The sequence below is a fragment of the Atractosteus spatula genome, chromosome 6 (genome assembly GCF_055471065.1).
Source record: "Atractosteus spatula isolate fAtrSpa1 chromosome 6, fAtrSpa1.hap1, whole genome shotgun sequence".
Classification (NCBI taxonomy): Eukaryota; Metazoa; Chordata; class Actinopteri; order Semionotiformes; family Lepisosteidae; genus Atractosteus; species Atractosteus spatula.
The window spans coordinates 47116000-47141193 of NC_142711.1; the positions used below are offsets into that span (position 1 = coordinate 47116000).

Below are 25194 nucleotides of genomic sequence, written 5' to 3' on the forward strand. Positions count from 1 at the left end.
ATGTCAGAAATATTATTCATAACTGTAGTATGCCAGAACCCCCATTATTTATAAACAGTAAGAAAAAGCAAAAGAGCCACATACTGTACTGTGAGTGAAACTGAATATTCTAAAATAATAATTTTAAATATTTGGCCACCATTTCCTTTAAAGCTTGCAGTGTTTTTGTATTGTAAAACCATACACTATACATTTTTGTCTATTCGTCCACATATAAACTTTTGAACACCAGCCACAGTAATGTGCTCCATGCTTGAAACCATAATGTCTCAACCACAGAAATCAATCTGCACTTGGTACAAGCACCTTTACTGGTTTCTTAAAATACAGAAGAAATTCAAACCTAAATGTAGTAATTGCTTAAGACTCTTTAAAATGCTTAGTTTTAGTCCTTATTGACACCTACGCTATGGCAGATGGCATGGCAGATGTAACTGAAGTGTATTTTCATACACTGAGTAGCTTATGAGTGAAGCAGCAGAAAGATGTAGACTATGAGCACAAGCTCTCTGCAATGTGCAGTGTCACCATTTTCAGATTCTCTATTATACTGCAAATCCATTGTGCAAACAGGCAAAATAAGTGGCAAAAAGAGGTATAATGCAGCTCTAAGAAATCTACAAGCCACAGGGACCTCGTAGAGTGACAAGAACTCAGCTAGTTTATTCTCACCAAACCCTGGAGGAGGTTGTCAATTGTGTGCCCCCATTTGGGGAATCTCAGATGTGGTTTGCTAGAAATAGCCCAATTCAGATTGCAGGGCCAAGCCTGCAAGTAGAGGCTCTTAAAGATTGTGCCTCTCAGGACAGTGGGAAAACAGCTGGAAAAGGAAGTAGAAATCTTCATACTACACAGGAATGAAAATATGGTGTTGTATACTGCTATATGCTTTAGCATACCTTAAATACATAGGCTCTGAAATAAATTATTTAGATGTGTGCATCCAGTAACTGTATAACATTGTATACGTTGTGTGATCTGGTATCAAATAATATTGATTAAAACAATTTAGCAATTTGATCTTGCATGTGTTTTCTATCAGTAAAATTTAAATTTGATTCAGATTTTAATAAAAAATCATTACAACCAGAAAATTCTTAGAAAGGACTAAGGAAACCAACATCTCCATAATTTTTCGTTCAAAAACTCACCGACAATAATTCCAGGTTTCCGGTCCATTTCCACTACGTGTGGCTGGACTCCCTTATAAGCTGCATCACTGACCATCTGGTGGTTTCGACGGGCTCGTTCCATAGTGGGGTCGTCCATAACTGGTGTAAACCCCTTACCCCTAGTCTTCTCAAAATCCTCATGGTATTTTGCCTAAGGAAAATGTGAACAAAAGAGGTTTGCAAAATGCTTTGATGTTTTCAGGGTTTTGAAAACCTACAAATAAGAGACTAGCTAATGTTTTAAGGTCATACTGGCTTAGGTCAATGCTAGACTTAACATACTGTAAGCCTGGTCTCTATCAAATATTTTAGCAAAAGCTTCTAACAGATTACTAGAAGATTAAGCTCATTGTCAAAAAACGACAATAGTAACAAAATTACAATTTCCATTATTTTTATCAATAATTCAGTGTCATAAGAACAAGAGACAGGCTACACTGTGTTCAGTAAAGAAGAAGCAGTAACGCAGAACATGTTGAACAAGCACATGCAACAAACACACTGACACATCATACGAAGCAACTCCCAGTCTCGCCACAGTGCATTTTGTAAGTAAAATTAGCAACAAACTCCACACAAGAAACAAAGTTGATAAATATTTTATTGACAGATTATTCACAGTAAACTACAATTGAAGAATCACTTTTTCTTCTTCTGAACACACTGGACCCATTACATTATGCTGTGACTTGTTGGCTTGGGTTCTCAATCAAGACTAAGATGTGGCCACAGTCAGAAAAGTGAGGCTGTAAGTGCTGTTATGTTGCTGTGCTCTTGCAGCAGGGCTTCCCTCATACTACCATTGAAATGTCACTCTGTGTCTTGCGGACACGCCTCAGTTCAGGGGTGTCTGTCACTGCACAGGCTGTGCCTTTCAGTTCCTTCAGGTCACTGTGGTATTTGACCTGAAACACAACACAGTCAGAGCACCGCAATGTCTCAGGGATGACATCCTCTCACACATCTTTGTGAAAGTGGCTGCAAACACAGCTGTTTATCAATAAATATTCTAGTTCAAGCCTGTATTTCTTTTTTTCTTGAAAACATGTAAAGACTTTTAATAGACAAAAAGAGACATTTGGAGAAAGTCAGTAAAATTCATCAGGTAAGAGTATTCCTTCTGAGTAACTGAAATATAAGAAATATTGGTAAGAGATTGTTCTGCCTTCGTCCTGCACTTACCATCTATGTTGCAATTAAGAACGGTTCCCTGAATTTTAGAAAGACCCACCTACACAATTTCAGAGGTTGAAAAATGTACAGACGTAAAAATACTTGTACTGGCGGTAAAGTTATCAGAGGGCAGGAAACTTGCCGAGCTGATGTTATCCTGGTTCTTCTTGACTCTCTCCATCTCCGGAGTCATTTCCACTGCTGTTGCTCTTCCCATCGGTGCTTTATAGTTGACCTGGTGAAAGGCCAGCATTCAAACAGCACTGAAGCAATGCTCACAAACCACACATAGAAGCCATGTCTACAGTTCCAGAACTATGCCTTTCACTCGTTTTCTAGTACCCTGTTTTTTTTTTTTTTTACAGCTGCCTACTTCATTTATTAAGCGAAACACACCGCCCACTTCATTAGGCTGTACCTGTGCTTTCTAGAAAAATCACATCCAGTCCTGTTTAAAAATCTTTACTCCTGCAGCGCTCAGCTGCAGGACACGCTCATAACTGTGAAACAAGGAGGATGAAGTTAAAACATGTTTTGAATACTAACATGCATTCAAAATTGAAAGTTGGAACCGACAGCAATTCCCGCACTTTTAATAAAGCCTCACAGTAAAATTTCTAACTGCGCAACAGTGGGGGAAGAAAGCAAGTGTGGAGCAACAACCAGCTGGTTAAACATACGTTACTGAGGATCCTTTGGTTTTCCTTCACTCGCTTTAGCTCTGGAGGGTCTGGGATTGCTGTTGCCTGCCCAACGCTGGCTTTGTATTTGACCTGTAGAAGAAAACCGCTTTACACAGACCGCCAGTTCAAGTATTTATACGTTGGTGTAACATGTTTTCTAAGATACAATAAAACAATAAAAATGATACAATAAAACTTTCAACAAAATAAGAATAAGTATACCATAATTACTGGTGTTCAGGTGGGTAGCTGCGTCAGCATGCTTAGTGTGCAAAGGAACAAGTAATAGGTTTATTCCGTGCTGAAAAAAGAAGAGAGAAAACACAATGTTTCGGCTGTGAAGCCTTCTTCAGGTGAAGAAGGCTTCACAGGCTTCAGGTGAAGAAGGTTTTACAGCCGAAACGTTGTGTTTTCTCTCTTCTCTTTTAGCATGGAATAAACCTATTACTTGTTCCTTTACAGTAATTACTGGTTGGATTCAATTACACCAAATGGCTTCTAGAAAAAGCCTGTGTCTTTGGTCAACATTTGAATAAGACACCAATCACAAATTGTGTTACATAGAACATGCAAATAATGGTATTCTATGTAAATACAATGTTGATGTTCAATGCAGGGCTTCTATGGGGTGTTTCTCCCACTTGGTGTAATCCTAGTCTGCAAATGAACACAATTCAGTGCTGTATCAGATCTGCTGCAGCCGAGAACTCAATGTCTGTTTTGTGTTGTGTGATGCCAGGAGCTACACACAACACCTCTGTTGGTAGTTAGTAGAAAACATGGTCCTTCCTTCCAGACAAGTCAAGGAAATACCCACTTCTCAGGACACGTTTGAAGGCTTTGAGCAGGATTTGCTACAGCACCTGGATGTTGTGTCAGCATGTCAACTTCCTCATGGCCAGAAGTATTTTGTGGTATGTTTGTCTAGTACAGTGATTCTCAAACTGTTTGTACTAAGTACCACCCCTGATCAAACCAAAGCATCCAAGTACCACCTACAAGTCATCTTCTCATAGGAACCACAGAAAATCTCAATGACCAACATGAGCGCACACACACATATAATAAAAATAGTAGTGAGCACTTAGGTAATTTGGATCGTACCACCTTGTAGCCATTTTCCGACGCTTGCTAACAGTAGCAGTGCTGTCTGTGTCAGGTTCAGCAGCAGAGCTAGTGTCAGTGGCTGATGTACAGTATAATCCTCCTCGTTCTCATCAGGTGTGCGTGATCTATCGGAGCTGGCGTCAGTACTCTTGGCGTCTACTCCTTTCAGCCATGACATTATACTTGATTTCTGTGAGGTGTTCATTTTCGATCACTTGTTCTGTTGGGGAATGTGGCGCTAAGCTGTGTCTCTGAAAGCTCGAAAGAAGTATGAACACTCAAGTATAAGCGCTTGCTGTATCACCAGCTAAGTACGTAGGTTGCGTATTTGACACAAACGTATTTTATTAAAATAGAAAATATGAAAAGCAGTCTCAAGCTTTCTGAAACAGATTAAGTAAATTACAGATGAAAAATTTACATAATTTTTAATTATTCCATTTTTAATTCCCAATTTTTCAGTGAACACAATACATTTCTAGGGACATCTGGCATACCACCTGGGGGTGTACCACAGTTTGAGAACCACTGGTCTAATATCTTTTAGGCTGTGATCAGTGAGTCTTAGGGGTTTGTAGACATTATTTTGTTCTAATGCTTTTTTTGTAACTTGTGGTCAGATTTTCCTTTCAATTCTCCAGGATATGAGATACCAGAGGTAGTAATTATTTATTTACACCTTGACATCTGAGCTGCCTGTTTACAGTATGCATGCTTTTCTTTTGAAGGGTGTGACTGGAGAGTTTTAACATCTCACAGTATCAGAGGCTCACATCTTCTTTTCTGGTAATCATATTTAATTTTTTAAGGATGTTGCTCCTGTGTTGGCTCCTCCGTAATACCTGAGCCAATTTTGAAGCAGAATCATCGCTGAAGCACTGTCATTGCTTTCTAAAGCCATTGTAATAATCTTAAATAACACGTGATCTGGACAGAAGCAGCCTAAAATATTAATGATGCAGTAAATTATTCATTTAAAGGTAGCACTACTTGTCAGCATTTATTTAGCATTTAAATGTTGTGCTGTAACTGAATTTTCTTGAATAATTTGGATTATTGAATAAATTATAGTCCTTCAGCACAGATGAAAAGGTCAAAGCATATTAGATGAGCTTTAAAATTTCAGATCAAATGCTTCTTTTTAAGAAATAAAGATGCAGTGTTTGTATTAGTACATTATCTGTACCAATATGAAATAGGATATACATGTGTAAAAATATGGATAGATCCACATTAACACAGTTGAGGGAACCTGAAAATGCACATGATCATTATTTTCCACAAGTGGGTTTGACTCTCCTTGTAAACTAAATGGAGGCTTGCTTGTTCACTCACCATGCTGATGTTTTCTTGATTTTTCTTTACTCTTTCTATTTCTGGAGTGTCCTTTACCGCAGTACCAGAGCCCACTCCTTCCTTATAGCAGACCTTTATCACAGAAGCAACGATAAGATAAGATCACTTTAGTGGCCATATACAATTTCTTGCATTAGGAACTTGTCTTTGCACATACCCCAGCTTGCTCTCCATGAGACACACAGACAGGGAGAGAGAAGCTTGGGGTCAGAGCACAGGGTCAGCCATTTATACGGCACCCCTGGAGCAGTGGGGGTTAAGAGCCTTGCTCAGGGGCTCAGCAGAGTAGAATTCCTGTGCCGGCCATGGGAATTGAACCGGCAAACTTCCAGCCACAGGCACAGATCCTTAGCCACAGGGCCACTGTGGAAACCCCAATGGATTTCACGTCCATCGCCTTAACCACTCAGCCACGACTACATGCGCATGCACATAGAACATAATTAGTTCTGATTTAAAGTGGAACTATTAATATAAACCTTGTGCGACAAATTGATACTCTCCCTGGCAGTCTTCTTTTGAGATTTTCTGATATATAGCCCCAAATCACACCACTGCAAACCCTAAATGTTAGCAAGTCAGGGCCTGGTTAATACTTGGATATGATGAATCCTATTCCCGAGCTGGCTACAACTAGCTAGACAACTCAGGGCAAGTAAAGATTTAGCCTGAACACATAATTGATCCAGAGGCTCGTAAACTCCAATTAAATTGATTTCAAGGGACAAGTATGTAAAAAGGAAGGACGCACTACAAAGCGAATCTATGGAGACATGATTGCTGTTCTAAGCGAAGTGCCTCCCTCATTATCAAACACAAACGGCAGATGAAAGCTTTTACACAAACAACCCATTGAAGATCTGAAGACGACCCCTGATGTTACCAACCCTCAGACAGGCATCAACTTGCAAAAACATTTCTGCTGGAAGCATGCAAATTTTCAGGAGCATACTGGTTTATCAAAAGCTTCAGCTAAGTGAGTGCCCTAAAATATCAGTTTACAAGATCCCCACCAGACAGTACATAGTTTAATTTGATGGAGTTTGACAGAAACAGTTTATTCAATTATAAGCCCACTATATAAATGTATTAATATAAAAAAAACATTTCAGAAAAGCTAATAACACCTTTCTGTAATTTCATGAATTTCATTACACGAACCATTTATTCAATTTATCCAGTCACGGACTCTGCCAATCACTGATAATAGCATTCCAAGTAGGATATTAAACACACTAATAGGCCCCACAAAAAAATATTCCACAATCTCCAAACAGAGTTGGTGTTAGCTGTTCTGAGGCCCAAAACAGGTATATTTGTGACTGCTCCCCCCAACAAAAACACACATGTACAGAATCTAAACTAATAAACTTGTTAAATAATCCATGTTCAGCGAAATGAACAGTATTGGGCGAAAATAAACAAACCTTTGCCAAGGTTAAAAGTTACCCTGTCTGTAAGTCTGTATGACAATAACAACTGTTATTGCCAAATCTAGAATTGCGGTCCTAAGTCACACATGTTCTCAAGAATTTCTTTATTGGTTTTATCATTGAAAACCTTCGTTCCGCAAAAGAAACTGTTATAAGGAATACTGCAGCAATATTCATTGCAGCAAGGTTAGGATATAACTACAATAATTAATGATCTCATTAGCATGGATGTGAGGTTTCTTGAATAAGCTACTGTGCCCAGAATACAGTGGTACATACACCAGCAAAAAGTACTCATTTAGCCAAGATGTTAATAAAACTGCTTTATTTTATTGAATTTGTATGAGTTCTATGAAACGATAATTTAGTGTCAAACACACTCATCTTCATTCATATCCATAGATTTTCTTAGCCACTATGTTATGCCTCAAGCCAGAATCAAGCACAAGATGCATCAGCTGTGAAGCAGCAGCAATAACAACCACACCACTGTGTTGTCCATATTAACTATGCATTTCACTCAAATATTTCTGAACTTCCAGACTCCCTAGTGTGGTAATACACGTATTATCTACTTTCAGATCTTGTCAATGCAAATAAAATTATACATAAAGTGCTCCACAAACGTATTCAGACCCTTTCACAGTTTTTGCTGCTTTTAAACTACTTAAAGTAAGGCACCTTGAAGTTGTAATTAAAATGTGTTAGGTGTACAATGTACTCTGCAAATTCAAAGCAAAACATACAATAAAAGTAAATTACGGTGAAAGGAAAATGGCAAAATCATGACTACATTAGAATACAAATCCTTTGATGTGCAAATCTAATTTAATTTAGATGTACAAAATTACCTTAATGACCTGCACAATTAGTAGAGTGGCCTCTGGCTGTGTGCAATAATAGTGGTTCTCATGATTATAGAATAAAAACCTGTTTGTGTGAGGTTTCTCGGTCAGATAGTGGATTTCAAGCAAAGACTCAGCCATGAAGGAGCTTTTAAAGTAAGTCATGGATAGAGTCACTGAAAAGCACAGATCAGGAGAAGGGTACAAAAATATTGAAGTCTTTGAATATCTCCGTGAATACTATCAACTTAATCAGCAAGATCTAGAATTGTATACCCTAGATCAGACTGTCCCTCCAAAGTGAGGAGCTGGGCAAGGAGAAAACTGGTTATAGATGTAGCTATGAAGTCACTGAAAATGGCCAACATGGGAGAAAATGTGCATCAGTTAATATCCAGAACACTTCATGAAATATGCTTGTATGGCCAGGTGGGAAGATGGAAGCAATTACTAAAATAAGCCATCTAAAAACCCAACATGAAGTTTGCAACAAAGCCCCAGAGTGATCCTGATAAAATGTGCAAAAGATGTTGTGTTCAGCCACACTGGAACTTTGCAGTCTTAAAGCCAAGTGTTACATTTGGTGCAAACTCAGCACAGCACATCTCCCAGTCAACATTTTCCCTTCAGTCATGTATGGTGGTGGCAGCATCATGCTGTGGGAAAACTTCTCCTCAGCAGGGACTGGAAAGCTTGTTAGAACCAAAGCAAAAATAGAGCAAGACACAGCCAAATCGTAGAGGAAAACTTTAGTAAGCTGAAGACCTACAAATGGAAAGAAAATTCACCTTTCCTGTAGGAGAATGAGCCAAAGCACAAGGCCAAAGCTACACTGGAAAAGAAGAAAATGAATGTTCCTGAGTGGCCCAGTCAAAGTCTCAAACTTGAGTAAACGTGCCAAAAGAATGGGCAAATATTCTACCAAGAAGGTGCGCAGGGCTTACAGATACTAACTGAAAAGTACTTGCAGCTATAATTGCTGCCAAAACTACTTGAAATTGATTTCACCGGTTTGAATACTTACACAATCAACATGTCATTTAATTTTTCATGACTTTTACAATAACTTATCTTTCGAAGTCTTCAGTCTGAGCATTCAGGTTTTGAATTTTAAGCTTTAAAAAATGTGTATGCATAGTAATTTCACATATTATAACACCATTGGAAGGGCTTGAATACTTTTGTGATGCACTACACACGTCACACTTTATTTAAAAGTTCATGCTTGAAATCTGTTGTAAGGCTACTTTACAAAGATGGCTGGGACCTTATAACAAACATGAAAAAACCTGACAGTCTACTCATATTAAATGGGTAAAAGATACCTTTTTTCCTTTAGGATGAATCCCATCTCTGTTGCTTTCCACCACAGTCAGTTTTTCCTATCTGGACAAATTGTGCTTGGACACTAAATGTTTTTTGCTTAGTTGCTTAGTCTAACTAAAGTATGTGCCAACACTGCCAGTTAACACATGACAGTGAGCAACTTCAAATCCTGATTAATGATCCTGATATCTAAATGTACACAGTTTTCCAAATCAATTCAAGAGAACTAACCTATGTGAAAATGTGTTTTAGCTTCTAATCACTTCAGATTGAGTCAACAACTTTGAACAATTTCACATTCACCTATTTTCTATAGAACAGTAAAGAACAACAATGAGCAGCAACAATTTGTTATTAAGAACACTTCAACATGCACCCAGAAAATATTTAATGTAACAGCAAACAAGGTTAAGTTGACAGTGTTATATACAAAAGTCTAATGATATATCATTTAGATGTCTCTCAATAACTGAAACAAGAACTTACATTGCTAATCCTCTTAGAGTTTTCCTTGGCAAGGAGAATTTCTGGAGTTTCTGCCACAGAAGACAATGTGCCTTTGAGTAACATTTTGTCCTTATTGTACTGCAACTGCAAACACATTGATTTAGGACATTAACACAAAGCAGACTGAAGGATGACTGCAAACCATTAAGGTTTAAGTGTTAAGCTACAGTACTTAGCTGTCATTTTTTCAATGTTTGAAATTAATATTCACATTAGCTAATTTTCCAAAAAATGTTCCAAATAAAATCATTATGTGTTAATAACTGCTGTTTTCCAGACTAAACTACACTATTTAGGTTTCCTTGGAAAGACAAGAATTAACCACAATTTCTTGTATAATGACTCAGATCTGTGATCTACAGCCAGGAATATACAGTATATGTACTTTACTTACTGAACTGACGTTTTTCTGGCTGGTCTTCACTCTCTGCATTTCTGGTGTATCTGCCACCACAGCATATGAGCCTTTTAATTTTTCTGCCTCATGTTTATACTTTTTCTATGTAATAGAAACACAGAATTGGTGTTAACAAACTCATGGCTAAAACAGACCTTTAAAAGTTATTTTAAAAAAGAAGAAACATCATCACACTTTGGTCAACTCAAAGCATATGATTAATGTAGGTTATTACTGCTCTTTCCAAGCATCTTGTATTGATACCATTGACCATACTGACTAGCATGGTCTCCCTGTGCAGGTACAAGTAATTACCTGACTATACATATCCTTCAGGTATGCGGCATGTAACATCTCAGGGGTGTCTGTTACTGTACCATACGTGTTCTCTCGTAGCTGGTGCTTACAGGATGCCTGTAAGATGCACATAGAATAAAGAATAGATAAAGTGTCCCGTATAGTTACCAGCCTGACCTCAGTGAGCCCTAAAAATGCAAATACTAAGTGACTGCCAGAAGGAATGCATCAGAACAACTGAAAAAATAGCACAAGTAATTCTACTTCTAATTACTAATTTTGATTGTCCAGTCAAACCCTAATTAAGAGAAGTGGTGTAATTTGAATAGTAAGCTTTACTGAGGTAACCTTCCCAGCTGAGAAGAACACCACTCCACTTTAATGAGGAGTGAGCCAGGGAGCTGCTGTAAGGGTGAAGATGGGGCAGAGGGAAGGATGTGAAAATGAAATATGCAAGAAATAAGTTAGTTATAGAAAGATAGGTGGAAGTGGTCAAGATTAGATTTATACCGTTTTTTCCTCCCAAGCCTTTTGTTAAACTCTATTAAGTGGATATCATTTTTACATGTATTCACAGGATTCATACACCTGCCAAGCAAGGCACACAAGTTCAAACACAGACACAAAGGTTTTAGGACTGCTTTAAAGGGCACTTCACCATACAGTAAAATAACTTCCAATTAAAAATGACTAATTTCACCAAGAAATACAAGAACTTCTTACTGTGTCCTACATACAGTATGAAGGTATAACAAAACAAAAACAAAAATGCAACAATTAATTTCTTATATTAAAGCAGTGCAATCTCCATTTTATTTACTTTTGCAATTTTACAATGAAATGGAATAAAACAGAATTTTCCTTTTCTCTTTTGGAAGCGTGCACATTTCTCAATATAATGTAGCCACATCTTAGAGGAACAGAGCAGTCAAACAGCAGAGCATCACAGATGTGCAGTCACGGACCTGGCTGGCAATCTCCGAGGCTCTCTTTACTCTCTTGATCTCCAAGACATCTGTGCTCAATTCCATTCCTTTGCCCTTGATTTCAGTCTCAAGATCCTTTCTGTATTCTTTCTATAACGACAGTGTCAGAGGTAAACCTGTGAAGTGGCCACTTGATTTCCTAGACACATGGCATTTCTCTGAAAGCGCACTGCTGGCAAGAGAATTATTGTATCAGAGAATTCCAACAGAAGTCAAAACTTGTAAGTAATGAAGTAGTGAATGCCGTGTGCATCTCCCTCTTTATTTGAGATTTTATGTATTATATTATGATTTTGAGGTCATTTGTCTGGTGATTCCCTGTGGTATTCAGGAGACTCTGTGAGTCTGAAAAACATATTTTTAATTATTTTAGAAACCACCTCACTTTAAAATGTGTGATATAAAATTAAAGAAAACTATTTCCATCCTGTTTTTGGTCACACTTTCATGCCTCCACCATTGTGAAGCCTTTCGTGCATAATTTCTGATACGTGTTAAATACTTACTGTATATGAAAATACTATAAAACAGGAAATCACACGTTTATTGTGTCATACATACAAATTCTTTTATACGTCAAAAAATAATTAAATGCACTTTGGATTTGCTAAATATAAAACTATTCAACCCGCTGCGATAATCCTTGTCTAAGCCAGGAACAGATATCTAAACTATCTAGATATAATTATTTCTCACAATGTGAGCCCACAGAATAAGCAGCAGAGTTAAGCAGCAGGTGGAAAACCAGCTTCTCACACTGACAAAACTCATAGACACCCAAAAAACTAAGGGTGTAGCTTGGCACCCTGACTGACTTTGAGCCCTAGTGATATCTGTCCAGCTGTATGTGTATGACACTTTGGAGCTCCCACTCAATCACACAGCTTGACCACTACGACTTCGGTGCTTGTTCAAAAGAGTGTGGGATATGACAGCCATACCAACCCACCTGACTGGCCATCTGAGATGCCTTTTTGGCTCTTTGAATGTCAGGAATCTCTGCGCTGACCTCCATTCCCTTCCCTTTAATTTCATTTTCCAGGTCCTTCCTGTATTCTTTCTGAAATACAAGTATTTCGCCATTAACTCCCCTGATAGGGCTCTGGCCACCCCAGCAATAACCCTGTACACTCATCACGAATAATAGCACAATGTGGGCGAATAAAAGCACCTCGCTGAGTATCTGCCCCGCAGTTTTCACCCTGATGAAGTCTGGTGTTTCTTCCAAGCCTGTCAGTCCCTTTCCCTTCACACTTGTCTCAAGGTCCTTTTTATATTCTTTCTAGATAAGGAAAAGGGAAAAATATAATACAGAATAATATTATATTCCCTCCAAGAATGAACTGAGCCATTTGTTTTACAATTTTAGCACAAAGAAAACACAGCTCCATCTGTTCATGTGCAATTCTCCTAACACATTTCCTAGAGCAATCTCTACATGACAAATGACTCAATGCGTTTTTCATTCACAGATTATTTTAACATATTATTTATTGAAGTTTGTCTTGTTAAAGATAAGCACGAATGCCAGTGGTGAACTCTTAAGGCCTCTGTGTTGCTTGCTTTGGATAATCATCAACGAAAGACAAGGCCCTCCTCCAGATCTCTGCCTGTGCGACGGCTCCGTGCTTCATTCCAGCAGCTGCCTCAGCCACACTCGTCAGGCTATCATTCTCCTAACCAGGAGGATCACTATCAAAAATAACTAACACCAAAATATGATATCTGAACTTCCAATTCAATAAGTGTTGCAGCACATGCTCATTAAATGCACAGTACTTTGCACAAATATTATACTGCTGTGGGCTCTTATTGCAGTTGTAGCAATGATCTCTTCTTGGACTTTTCTTCCAAACCTGTATTTAGTAGTTTGGTCAAAGCCCTTATTAAGGAAGAGAAGAGGTGTAATTTGAATTTCCTTTAATGAGGAATGAGCCAGGGAGCTGCTACAAGGGTAAAGATGGGGTGGAGAGAAGGATGTGAAAATATGCATGCCATTAAGCAAGAAGTGAGACAAAATTAGGGTTTGTCCTCTTCCTCCAGAACATTTTTTTTAAACTCCATTAAATCATCAGAAAGAGCCCTGCCCTTCATACAGCTTCTGTGAGTGTAGTTCAGTATGCTGAAGCTGCAGGAGAGGTGTCTGCTCTCTAACATTCACCAATTATTAATATATTATTATGAATTGATTATTAATCAAGTGAAGAGAATACAAACTCAGAATTGTGTCTGCTAAATTGGCTTAGGAACTTTTCAGGAAACAAAATATATTTTTAAAGGTTTACTTCAAAGAAAAAAGGTTAATAACCTAATAAACTGGAAAACTGTAGGTGGGGTGGCTTTGGTGTGGAAGTAGGATTACTAACAAAATTCAAATAAAATACAGTGCTACTAACATCCCGTTTACCTAATAGTTTTAAAAGGATGTCAGATTTCCTGTCTGTACTGAACTTTTTTGTACTGTCGTTAATGTACTTTAAGCTCTGAACTGAACAGCAGGGCAAATAAAGTGGCACAGGATACTTTGCCATAATAGAGGTAGCTCATTGGAAAACTCCTGTTTTCTTAAAATTAGCCACTAGAAGGAGCCATTCTTCAATGTAAATTTCAAGTAGCACAGTTTTTCTGACAAAAGCCATCATAATCAAAGGGAAGCTGTTCAGAACAACCTTTATGGAACTCTCCAAAACCATTATGCCAACCAAAGTATTTTTGTTGAACAGAACCTTTTTTTACAGCATAGTTAAAGGTTGAACTCTCGATTCACATTTTAAAAGTACTATGCTCAGGGTTGCAAAGTCAAAATTATTGATAAATAGGTCAATCCAGTTATCTCAATGTTTGTTGTCAATCACAAGACATACCAATGAAGCTGATATCACTCAGTCCCCCTGCTATGCACTGCCACTGATTAGTAAACTGGCAATTTTACTCTTCTCCTTCCAGACAAAAAGTACAGTAATATTTTTTTTCTGTTCAATATACTGTACTGTAATATCAAGGGTTGCTGCAGTTGGGGTACTACAGTAGATATAGTAGATGGACAATATAATGCATTTCTTATATTTTGCAAAACTATTTTTACCGGAGGGAATCGACAGTCACATGAGAGGGTTGTACTATGGGAACTCTGTGGAAGTGAAAAATCATTTTGAAGTAAAACTGAGGTGCTCTTCAGCATTTTACTGTACAATGAAAATATCCTGTAATGGAGGTTTATATGGTACTTAAACATCAACAGGTGGAGAAGGATAACACCATATTTTCTGAACCCTGACGGTTTTTTGTTTGATCCCCAAGGACTACATACTGTACATGTCAAAGAGATATTAAATACATATATTTTTAAATATTAACACTAAGCATTCCACTGCCTAATATGTACGCGCCTTTTGTTCGCTTGAGCAGAGTTAAAAGTTGAACAAAAAATGTCTGAAAAGTGGACAGGGAATCTTCAGGCTGTCTAAAACAAGGAGCTTTCACCATGAGTCTTAATTTATATTGAATTCATCAATTCCATATACAAGGGCCTGGGGCATCAGTCAGCGACAGCAGTGCATTACTGCAGGACCCTAGGACACCACAGGGGTCGCTGTGTCACTGAGAGCTCAGACTGGTTAATCCCACACTTTCATCAGGGGAGGTTCAGTCAGACGAGCAAACGTCTACCTTTCCTTGGGCGAGCCACTCTTCGGGCCTCTCACTGAATGCATAAAACAGATACGTTGGACTACAGCAGAGTTATTCTTGTCACCGCGAGTAAGAAATTGGATGTCAGTTGAATATGGAAAGAAAGATTCACACCTCACTAAGAAGTGTGCTGGCATGTCGAGCGTGTAAGTACCCAGGAGTCAACTCCAGGTCCACCATCGCCTTGCCTTTGATATTGTCATCGTATTCTCTTCTGTATTCTTTCTGAAACCAAACCAAGATACATGTGGACACTATGCATCTACAAAAATGCATCTTTATGAAGGCACTTAACAAACAAAACACAAATATCTTTCCCAAAACATTCTGTACTGGTATTTTATTCCAAATGTTTTTTCAGGCATTAATATCCCATTTTATGAAATTAGGGAGCACAGAATCAAATAATACTTATGAATACTGAATATGCTTTCTGGCATTAAAAAAAATTCAATAGAGCACCCTTGTCCTCAATTTTATTTTCCATTATAAAGGACAGATTGCTGAAAAATACACGACAAAAATAAGAAACCTAGAATAGTGGGTTTTGCTTTTTCAACTACGGGTATCTGTAGTATTCTGGAGGATTTCCAGTTTACAATTCATCCATCTGTTTCCTAACTGCTTCTTCCAAATCAGTGTTGCAAGGGAGCCAGAGCCTATTCTGGCAAGCAATAGGATAGTGACCCTGTATGGGACACTAGTCCATTGTCAAACACAGACAGGTACACACACTCACACCAGGGCTAGTTTTCCCAGATGCCATTAACCTTCTAGTGTGTCTTTGGACTGTGGAATGAAACGTAAAGAACTAAATGTTCTGTGCATTTGCACAGAATTCCTATCCTCTTGAAATTGTAATGGATCCTTGTGAAATTCAAGCAGGATGTTTAGGTCTCCCAGCATACGTACAGTATACGTCAATCAATGGTCTGGGTCCAGGTTATTTAACTTATTAGTTAAATAATATATATGTATAAATATAACTATATAATATATATATATGCAACACTAATACATAGGATCTGCTCATTCAGGACTTTTTTGTCTATCAAAGGTCAGGTTTGCCATAGTGGGCAACAGAGCACTGTGTGCAGTAATACCTCTGCAGAACCCATTGCTCAAACCCCTCTAAGACTCTGCAACTGTCAACAGTTATAAAACTTGCTTAAAAACACATTTTCACTTGAGCTTCTAATGTATAATTTACTACACTTGATCCCTTGGTTTTACCTGTGTAAATTTAATGTGCTTTTCTGACCTGTTAAATAAACTGCTCTTTTATGTGTAATACTGAAAGGTCCAGTATTCAGGGTGAGAAGTTTCACTAAGTCCTTCCACCATTTAAAAGCAGTCTTTTTTCAGTACCTCACTTTGAATTTTCTGAGCCTCCTTCGAAACCTGATAAGTCTGAGTGTCCACAAATTCCAGCATTGACTTGCCTTTAGATTTTTCATAGTCTTCTTTATATTTGACCTGTGAAAATAATGCAGTAGAAACCACACATTAGGAGTCTTCACACAGTCTCCAGCTCTCAAACACACTTTATCTCATAGAGGACGTACAGTACCTGACTGTGGAGCACTGCATTTTCTTTATGATGAAGCTGCTCAGCTGTGTCCAGAGCTATGTGGTAATGACCTTTGGATTCTTCATACTGCTTTTTGTATTCAATCTGAAAGGGAACCGCAAACTGCATGCAATGAATACACTTGAAAGCAGGAGAAGAGGTGCTTTTGTTTATTTTTCCCTTCATTTTCATCTTTTTCCATCCATCTTGAGTAGTTTCACACATTTTCTAACTAATCTTTTGCCAAGTAAGCCTTTCTCATTTGAAGCTCTACACATTAACATTGTGACATTTTCACCTTAGTTTACCATTAATGGCATAATAACCACATCCAACACTTCCTCATGAATATTTCAGCTCTTTCCCAGCTAAAGGGTGGATGTGTAGATCCATTCCCACACATTCAATGGTTTTCAGAAAACTTTGCTATTGTTGGAGCACCCGAATTAGAGGTTTGTGAACTCGTGCTGTAATTAGGTCTGTGTCTATCCCAAAGCAAACTGGATCTAAGTAACACCTTTTGTAGACAAAGAGCTTTCTACCCAATCTTCCCAGCCATATTATAAAAACCAACACCCTGGGTTCTTCAAGGAACAGTAGAAAGAGATTCTTAGGTCATTTAACTACAAACTACCAAAAGCATTTAAATAGGCCTCCTCTTATGTGTAAACCTTCACACAATCTGAAGGACGTACTGTATTAACTGGATTTTCTGGACTATTTGGCAGTTATTAAATTCCTGCCTCTCTCTTTCAGGGTTAACAATTAGTCTCATGATTGGCACCTCACAAAACTGTACACTTGGAGTACAGAGTTGAGTGTTGGAGCCTCAGCATTGCTGGTTAGAACTATGCAATCTGGTTTGCTTCAAAGCTGCGACAATTGTGTGGGGGTGGTGCTGGCCAAAAGGCTACCACAAAGCCTCAAACCAGAGACAGTTGAGTCTGTGCTCTGGCAGACATTTCACAGGCATCGCAGTGCGATAAAAAAAGCAGATGGAAAGGCAATGTGCATGATTCCGAGAGGCAATCCACAACTCTAATGATCGGAAGCGAAGCAATGGACAACGAACAGGATATTTCATTGTCCCAATTATCAGTGAGGGAGATCAGAAATCATACCGCGCTCTGCAGCTTGGTGGCTTGTAGCGCATGTTCTAGATGGAGAGTGTTTGGCAGATCTGTAGAGGGCTCATGCATCTGCTGCAAACCGGTCTTGTATTTCACCTGAGAGAAAGAGGGATAAAGGTACCTGAAATAAGGTCACTAGTTTCAGTTGCCGCTATTGTCATTGTATCCATCTACCCTTTTATTAACCTCTTCTTTGCTGTTCAGGGTCGCAGGGGAGCCAGAGCCTATCCCAGCATACAACAGGCAAAGGGAGGGGCACCCTGGATGGCACACCAGTCTGTAGGGCAGACAGACACACACACAGGGCCAGTTTTCCCAGAAGTCAATTAAGCTACCCCTATGGCTTTTGGACTGTGGGAGAAAACCAGGGCACCTGGGGGAAACTCACACAAACATGGGGAAAACATACAAACTCCAGACACACAGCACCCCAGGGTCAGAACTTAACCCAGGGCCTCAATGCTGCAAAGCAGCAATGCTCACCATTGTGCCACTCGGAAGCACCGCAATAGATTCTAAACTACCACCTCTGGGTAAAAGACTAAAAACATTTTGTCTGGCATCCAGTGCAATTTGACAAAAATGCTATTGCAAAACAAGAGTCTGAATTTTCCTTGTTTACAATTTCCAGGTTGTGCATCTTAATAATTGGAAAAAGCCCAAAATCCGCCTTTCAAAACTGGAATCCATGGCAATCAGAACTGTTCAGTTAGTTTGTATTAGGAAGCTTACACAGATTTCTTTAAATCACACTCAGCGCAAACTCCCTTGGGGTTTTAATGTACCGAGTCAGTATTGCAACATCCCACGCCATATACAGTATTGTCATTATGAATGATTTATAATGACGCAAATATAACTGCCTTATTACTTCACAAAAATATTGCGCTGTAATACTGATCTTCTGATGTCACTGGACTTGGTCTCCAGCATTACTGCATTGCTCTCTGTATTTCAGGATTTATATTTTTAATGCGCAGTAATCAGAGTAAAAAAACTTCAATCCATCCATCTTTTATACAGCTTAAGGGGTGACGCAACCACTGGGCCAGAATGAAACCCAGAACCAAAGAGCTAAGCTTCAGCAGCGCGAAACATGACAACATCATAATAAACACTGGTCGTTTAATTCAAAGTTATCAGTTTAAGCCTGTCAATAACCAAGAGATCGCAATTTGTTTTTGATAGCATGGCTGAAATAAATTAAGACCCCTGTAAAGTAACTATAGTAAATTCAGAAAAGAGGAGGGATAGATTTAATAATTATCTCCATTTTGAATAGTGATATATGGCATAATAGAAAGACGACAAAATGCACAACACACTCTCATTATCACAAATTAAGCTGTGATAGATTTATCACTACAGCTCCTGTATTTGATGTACAAAAATTCTTTGTAATGGAAAATCATCACATTAAATTAATGCATGACAGGTAAGAGTTTGCTTTAAAACAATACATATTAAAAAATATCTTCTTAGAGTATTTTCTGTCATTCTTAAAAATAGATGTTGCAAATTGAGTGAGCATGCAGTTAGCTTTAAAAACTCCATTGAATCCAGAAGCACTAATATATATATGATGCCACAAGGAGCTTATGTTATCTCAGCCATACACTACACTTTTTGCCAATAAACTGCGTACACACTCACAACTTCTAGACTTCCTACAGCCCGCAATTTTCCATTAAAAGGTTTCCATGGAGACTGCTGCTTGGCTACAGGATTTCAAATACATGCACTGGAAAATGCTCTGGATGCATGACACATGTTCACAGAAAAAACAGAATGAAGCCGTAAATTAGCATTCTCAATTTGAAACCTAGAGTCACAGACAAACAAGCTTTTCTCATTCATAATGCTCTTCACCATGATTTCCTGTTGTTTTTGCTTTTCTCTAACATTAACTCTGTGATATAATTAACACCTGTAAATATGGATAAACAAATAAACAATCACCTCTACAGCACAATGTAAATAACACCAGTATCATGCATTTCATTATAACAGCTCAGTAATACCATTAACCTGAGAAAAGTGCAATTTATCTTGTAACATCCAACACATTGTTGCGTGTTGGCAACACTAGTTCACTAGTTCTTTTCACTAGTTCACTAACTTTACAATTAACATGCTAAATGCCATTTATTGCTAATTCAAGGTTATTTAGCAGCATCCAAGTGGTTTAGCATCACACCACAACTCTCCTATGTACAGGACATTTGTAAACAGTTTTTGCTTTTCACAAAATAACAGATTATTCTAGGACAATAAAATGCCTTCAGTGACAGGGCACTCAAGATGAGCCTTGTGATCTTTCCTCTGAAAAGCCTTGAGGCCTCGATGAAAATTCTCTGCATTTGCAGTCCTGACACCCTAGATTTGTTTGGACTGAGTCAGCACTGCTGGTTGAGTATGATCTACAGTATATGACTCACCTGACTTGCCAAGGCCGAAGCAGCCTGTGTCTGTTTGAAGGACACACTCTCCCCGGGATTGTACTGATGCCTCTTTTCTTTCAGGTCCCTCTCAAACTTCTCTTTGTATTTCACCTGTTACCAAAGATATCGGCATGACGCAGACAGTTTCCTCAGAACTCACACCAACACGCCTCCAAATCTGCATTTCAGCAAACTATTTCTGTCTATAGCTTGCGTCAAAACACTGCTGTTGAGCTGCTGTGAAGCCTCAATGGCACAGTAAGGAAAAATAATGTCCTTATTAAAGGTGATAGAATGAATAATGGGCATGTCTGACATGACTAGACAGTTTTGTTTCCCAAAGGAAAAATGCTCAAGATATAAAAAAATGATTAACTACAGTAACTGAAAAGAAAAGATTCCAAGCTGTAATAATACCCAAATCAGTCCTTAAGAAGCTTCACCTGGCTATAATTCAATAGTTCAGTCTATTTCTCATTATGGCGAAAGGAGTTGACAAATACAGTATGAAGGGAAAGCGTACTTTGGCATTAACACTGGCTGAAGAAAATGACAGTTCTGGCAGCAGATCAGCGCTGTCACAACCCCCCTCAGTTGGGAGGAATGAGCCAGGGAGGCAGCTGCGAGGGTGCAGCTGAGGTAGAGGGAGGAGGGCCAGAAAAGTTGTGTGCAGAAATGTTGACAGCAGGCAAGAATTTATATGTAAGACAGCAGATGTGCAAAATTACAATCTGACTTCCTCTCAAACTTCTGTTTAACAACACTATGAATGGGAATAAGCTGGAGAGTCTTTTCCAACGCATGGCAAATTTACCTGGCTGACGAGTTTGGATGCCTCTTTGGCATGCTCAATATCAGATCTTCCCAAGACCGACTGATGATTATAGACATCTGTTTTCATTTTGCTCTTATAAGCCACCTGAATCAAATACAAAGTAAAAGTATTTCAGGTAGGTAAACACCTGAGGAGTTTGTATTGCTCATTTCCAGAACAGGCTAGTAGAAAATAGTGTCACTATCATGTAACACAACACATTGACATTAAAGTAATTGTTATGGTTAATTATTCAAAAGTAACTAGCAGCATTCTGACACTGCAGATTTGCGTGATCACTATGTTGATACAGTAAAGTACAACAGTGATTTTTTTTCATTGCCCATTTAATAATAATTGATGTATAAATTCAAATTTATAAAGCCAGGGAAATCCTGGTCTGATAGATAACTTCCTTACAGCATAGCAGGGATACATTCCTGAGGATGTAGTCTTCCTGAGACTTTTGAAGGAACATTCAAACTGCCACATAAGAAATTGTGACATGGCTCCCTTAAAGAACTATGTGACATTTCACACTTACAATAAATAAGATTTGTAACAGTAGCAATATTCTGGTAAGACAAAGTCTTCTTTAAAGGTAAAACATTATATCAAGAGGAATTAATAAACTGCAGTAAACTGTATTTCATTCCATACAGTAGGTAAACTGAAAAATAAAGAAAAGATGCTTACATCACTGATGAGCTTTGTAGTCTCTGTTGCATTCCTGATGTCTAGTCTGTCAGCTACGTCTTTATACTTGTGAATGTCCTGCATTCCCTTCTTGTATGTAACCTTAAAAAAAACACAGTTATCTTAGACAGCAATTGTTGATTAACAATTGTTAATCTCTCAATTAAAACACTACGTTGTGAAGGGAACCGATAATGATTTTCTATGGAGAAATCAGTTCACCAGGAACGTTAAGGCATCATGTTACACTGTTATGAATTCTGTAGCACTGGCAGTAGACAGCATTAACCTTGGGGGAAAATGAAAAAAGGCTTTTCCAAAGAGAAGCGAAGAATTAAACAACAGCCCCACAAAGTGTAATAAAATAGCAGGGCACAATAAAAACACATTTTTTCATTTGTTTCACAGGGAAACTGTAAAACCTCAAATAGCCTTCATTTCTGATGTTCTTGATAAGCTGCAAATAAACATTGTCTTCCTGTCCTCAGGGTAGAATCATGTTGTAAAAACACCATATCATCTAGATCAATAAAAATGGCACATAACTAAAGTGGACCAAACCCGCTTTTGAAAGAACAAAAGGTCATTCGGTTAATAATTTTGGAATTTTATAACCACGTTTATCATAGGACGCCTCAGTAGTATACATGAAAAGGCAAATTTTCTGTAACAGTGGCATTGTTTACTGTTTTTGAATGTAACGCAATATTGAAATGGGGGTAGAAATTATATAAATTCAGACATAAGCAAACAAAGCTATGGGCTTTGTACAGCACAGTATATACTGTACAAAAGATATGGAGACAATCTACAACAATAGGGTGGAAGGGCAAACAAAAAATAATCAATAAAGAAATAAAAGAGTGCTCCATGCACTTCAAATCCAAAGCTTTATTTTACTTTCAGTTTCAGGGTGTACATGTGCAGACTGATTACTGCACCTCTTTTTTTATTTTACCTACAGTAAGTGTTCTTTCTTGTCAATAACACATTTATTTTTATGATAGATTTCTATTAACTTGTAATTTGTAAAAATAACTTAGATTTATCAATTTTTCCAACCTCTTTTTGCTGTTGCGCTTGACTAAATGCAATAGAACAGTAGTTCAATATTCATGTTTGTCATCTGAGTGACTGTAAAGGATAGAGAGAGCATTTCTTTCAATCTCTGAGGAACGTCTGACTTTTACTTTGGCTTTTTAAATTAAAATAAGGTTTTGGATTTAAAACAAGTGGTGTATTTTTTTTCTCCTTTGTGAAATTATAAACTCTATTTCTTTAAAGAACTGGATCCATCTGGATGACTGGGAGTAGAACTGAAATTGTAAGACATCAAGGCTGACATTACTACCCAGACTGTTGAGCGTGTTTTGTTGAACTAAGTTCTCCAGAGGTTCAGCTGCAAACGAACATGTCTAGTAATCTTACCCTAGGTATAATTTCCTCACTTACTAACATTCCCAGTAGAGCATAAATAAAACTTCTATTTAGTGGATGAGAAACAATGTGAAATACATGGTTTGGAATGACTCACATGATATTTCAGGTGAATTCTTTGTGAACGGGTGGGTACTTACATTGCTTTGATGCTTATTAACTTCCATGGCATGAGCTACATCTGGGGGTTCTTTCATATTAGAATAATCTGACTTTCCCTTTTCTGCATCATACTTCTGTTTATACAGTTTCTGTGCAATGGAGCAAAGAGACAGCATTAATACCTCTGTGCAATGATTGGTTGTGGTGTGTGAATATTACTTTCTATTCATTGGTTTCTGTTACATACCAACTATTACATGGAACACCCACTTAATATTTTAATATTGATATACATTTTTTTATAACACAGAAAACACACCTAAAAGTAAATGTCCCAGAAAAGATGAGGAGATGAAGAGAGAATTTTACGCACTGGAATTCTAATGCGAATTAAAGTGAAAATCTTGGTACATGCTTTTTGGTATAATAATAAACATTAGCAGAAGCAACCGTTTTCTACATGGCGCTACTTAGAATTGCCAGCAGTTCTGAAGGATACAAATTATTTAGTATTATGTTAGATGTTTGTGATACATTCTCAGTAAACTTTGAGAATCTTAATTAATTTCAGATTCATACAAGTGTCACTGAGCTGACACTACGGACTAATTTGACCCTCTGTGGAAAAGATACTGTTTAATGAATTATATGTACAGCTTACATGTACAACAGAGCTGCCAGATTTCATCTCATGTTATTGGATGGAATGAAATTTGATGGACAATATTAAAATGGGTATTGTTTGGTCTAGCTGGTCTACATTGAAACTTATGCTCCAGTGATTGCAACACTGTTAGAAAAATACTGTAAATTTGTTCAATTTGAATTTATTTCACTAACGAATTGCTAATGTGTTACCAAATATGCATGTGGAATGTCTTTCAATTTTCTAACTCCTACATTCTCAGGGTATGTAGTGTATTCTTTGTAATACCACTGAGCTAACTATACTTACTGTAAGTTCAAATACAATGTTATGTTGAACAGCAGAAATTTCATTTTGAGATTGCAACCTGGCATCCTTCAAATGTGCCAGAATTCTAATCTGTATTATGATCTGTGGTAAGGGACTCATTTGAACAAGAACATTTTGTTTTGTTATTTATTAAGTCTCATTTTCTTGGCTCATACTGGTCACTAAATACCAATGCTACATATTTAGTACAGGCCAATATTTTGTTTGGCAGTTTGATTTCTCTAAACAGTTGACAGATATTATAAACAAAAGGTCATATGGAATGACAGAGGATAGGTAGCGTGCTTGTTTAAATCTGATATGTATTTTAGTGTATCTTAAATTATCTTAAATTGTGGTCCCCCTTTTAGAAATCGATTGTCTACCCCTGCCTCCCTCATCTGTTGCATACCTACCTCACTTTGATTATGTGCTACCTCTTTTGCAAATACAGTTTCAATGGTCTGTGGCATCTGTGCATAAAGGCAAAATGGGCTATCTTTCTTCCCACTTTCTTTATAATTTTTCTAAAAAAAACGTAAACATTCAGTAAATCTTTATGGGTAAACATCTGCACAGAGAAAATACATATAAGTTCAGTCTTAAAAATCGATCAGGCAACAAAATATGCTTTGTTTACAGAGTACTGTTTGTTAATAGTTGGTGGTAAATAACAATTTTCCAAAGAAAGGTTGATTTGAACAGATTTGGACTAATATTCTATAGGTTGTGCACCTTCCTGTTATTTGTTATTTCTGTTTGTTAAGTGAAGGTTTTGGGTGTTGTTTCTGCTTCAACTGTGCTGTTTGTTAGCTACCACAGTACTGCAGTGCAAACTGTTCATGCAAAGGTTTTCCAGACTTTGAATAGGGGGAAGTGAGTTGAGGAAGCAGATCTGCATTGCTCTACAATTGGGACACAATAGCTCCCAGTACAAACATTTCTTATGATGTCAGATGCTCCATATCTGCTATATGGTTTGCATTATAAATGAGCTTAGTGACCTCAAAAATTAAGATCCATGGAATTAATTGTTAGAAAGTTATTCTATGGACAGGGGTCTCTCTGATGACAACT

General features: G+C 37.8%; 1 protein-coding gene across 8 annotated transcripts in view; it reads right to left on the reverse strand.

Moving 5' to 3' along the window:
• Positions 1–25194, reverse strand: part of nebl (nebulette) — a 118890-nt gene that overhangs the window by 10031 nt on the left and 83665 nt on the right. For 5 of the 8 annotated variants that reach the window (XM_088918315.1, XM_088918318.1, XM_088918317.1 and 2 more), the window contains 20 exons: positions 24534–24644; positions 23201–23311; positions 21624–21725; positions 20928–21032; positions 20111–20224; positions 17664–17768; positions 16543–16647; positions 16341–16448; positions 15087–15197; positions 12454–12564; positions 12232–12342; positions 11262–11372; positions 10315–10413; positions 9997–10101; positions 9582–9686; positions 5471–5563; positions 3026–3118; positions 2488–2580; positions 1973–2077; positions 1152–1323 (listed from right to left, as the gene is read on the reverse strand). In XM_088918315.1, coding sequence (XP_088774441.1) covers positions 1152–1323; positions 1973–2077; positions 2488–2580; positions 3026–3118; positions 5471–5563; positions 9582–9686; positions 9997–10101; positions 10315–10413; positions 11262–11372; positions 12232–12342; positions 12454–12564; positions 15087–15197; positions 16341–16448; positions 16543–16647; positions 17664–17768; positions 20111–20224; positions 20928–21032; positions 21624–21725; positions 23201–23311; positions 24534–24644 — 2170 coding nt within the window. The remainder of the gene's footprint in view (positions 1–1151; positions 1324–1972; positions 2078–2487; positions 2581–3025; positions 3119–5470; positions 5564–9581; positions 9687–9996; positions 10102–10314; positions 10414–11261; positions 11373–12231; positions 12343–12453; positions 12565–15086; positions 15198–16340; positions 16449–16542; positions 16648–17663; positions 17769–20110; positions 20225–20927; positions 21033–21623; positions 21726–23200; positions 23312–24533; positions 24645–25194) is intronic. The other 3 variants (XM_088918322.1, XM_088918320.1, XM_088918319.1) reach the window with 1 other exon arrangement.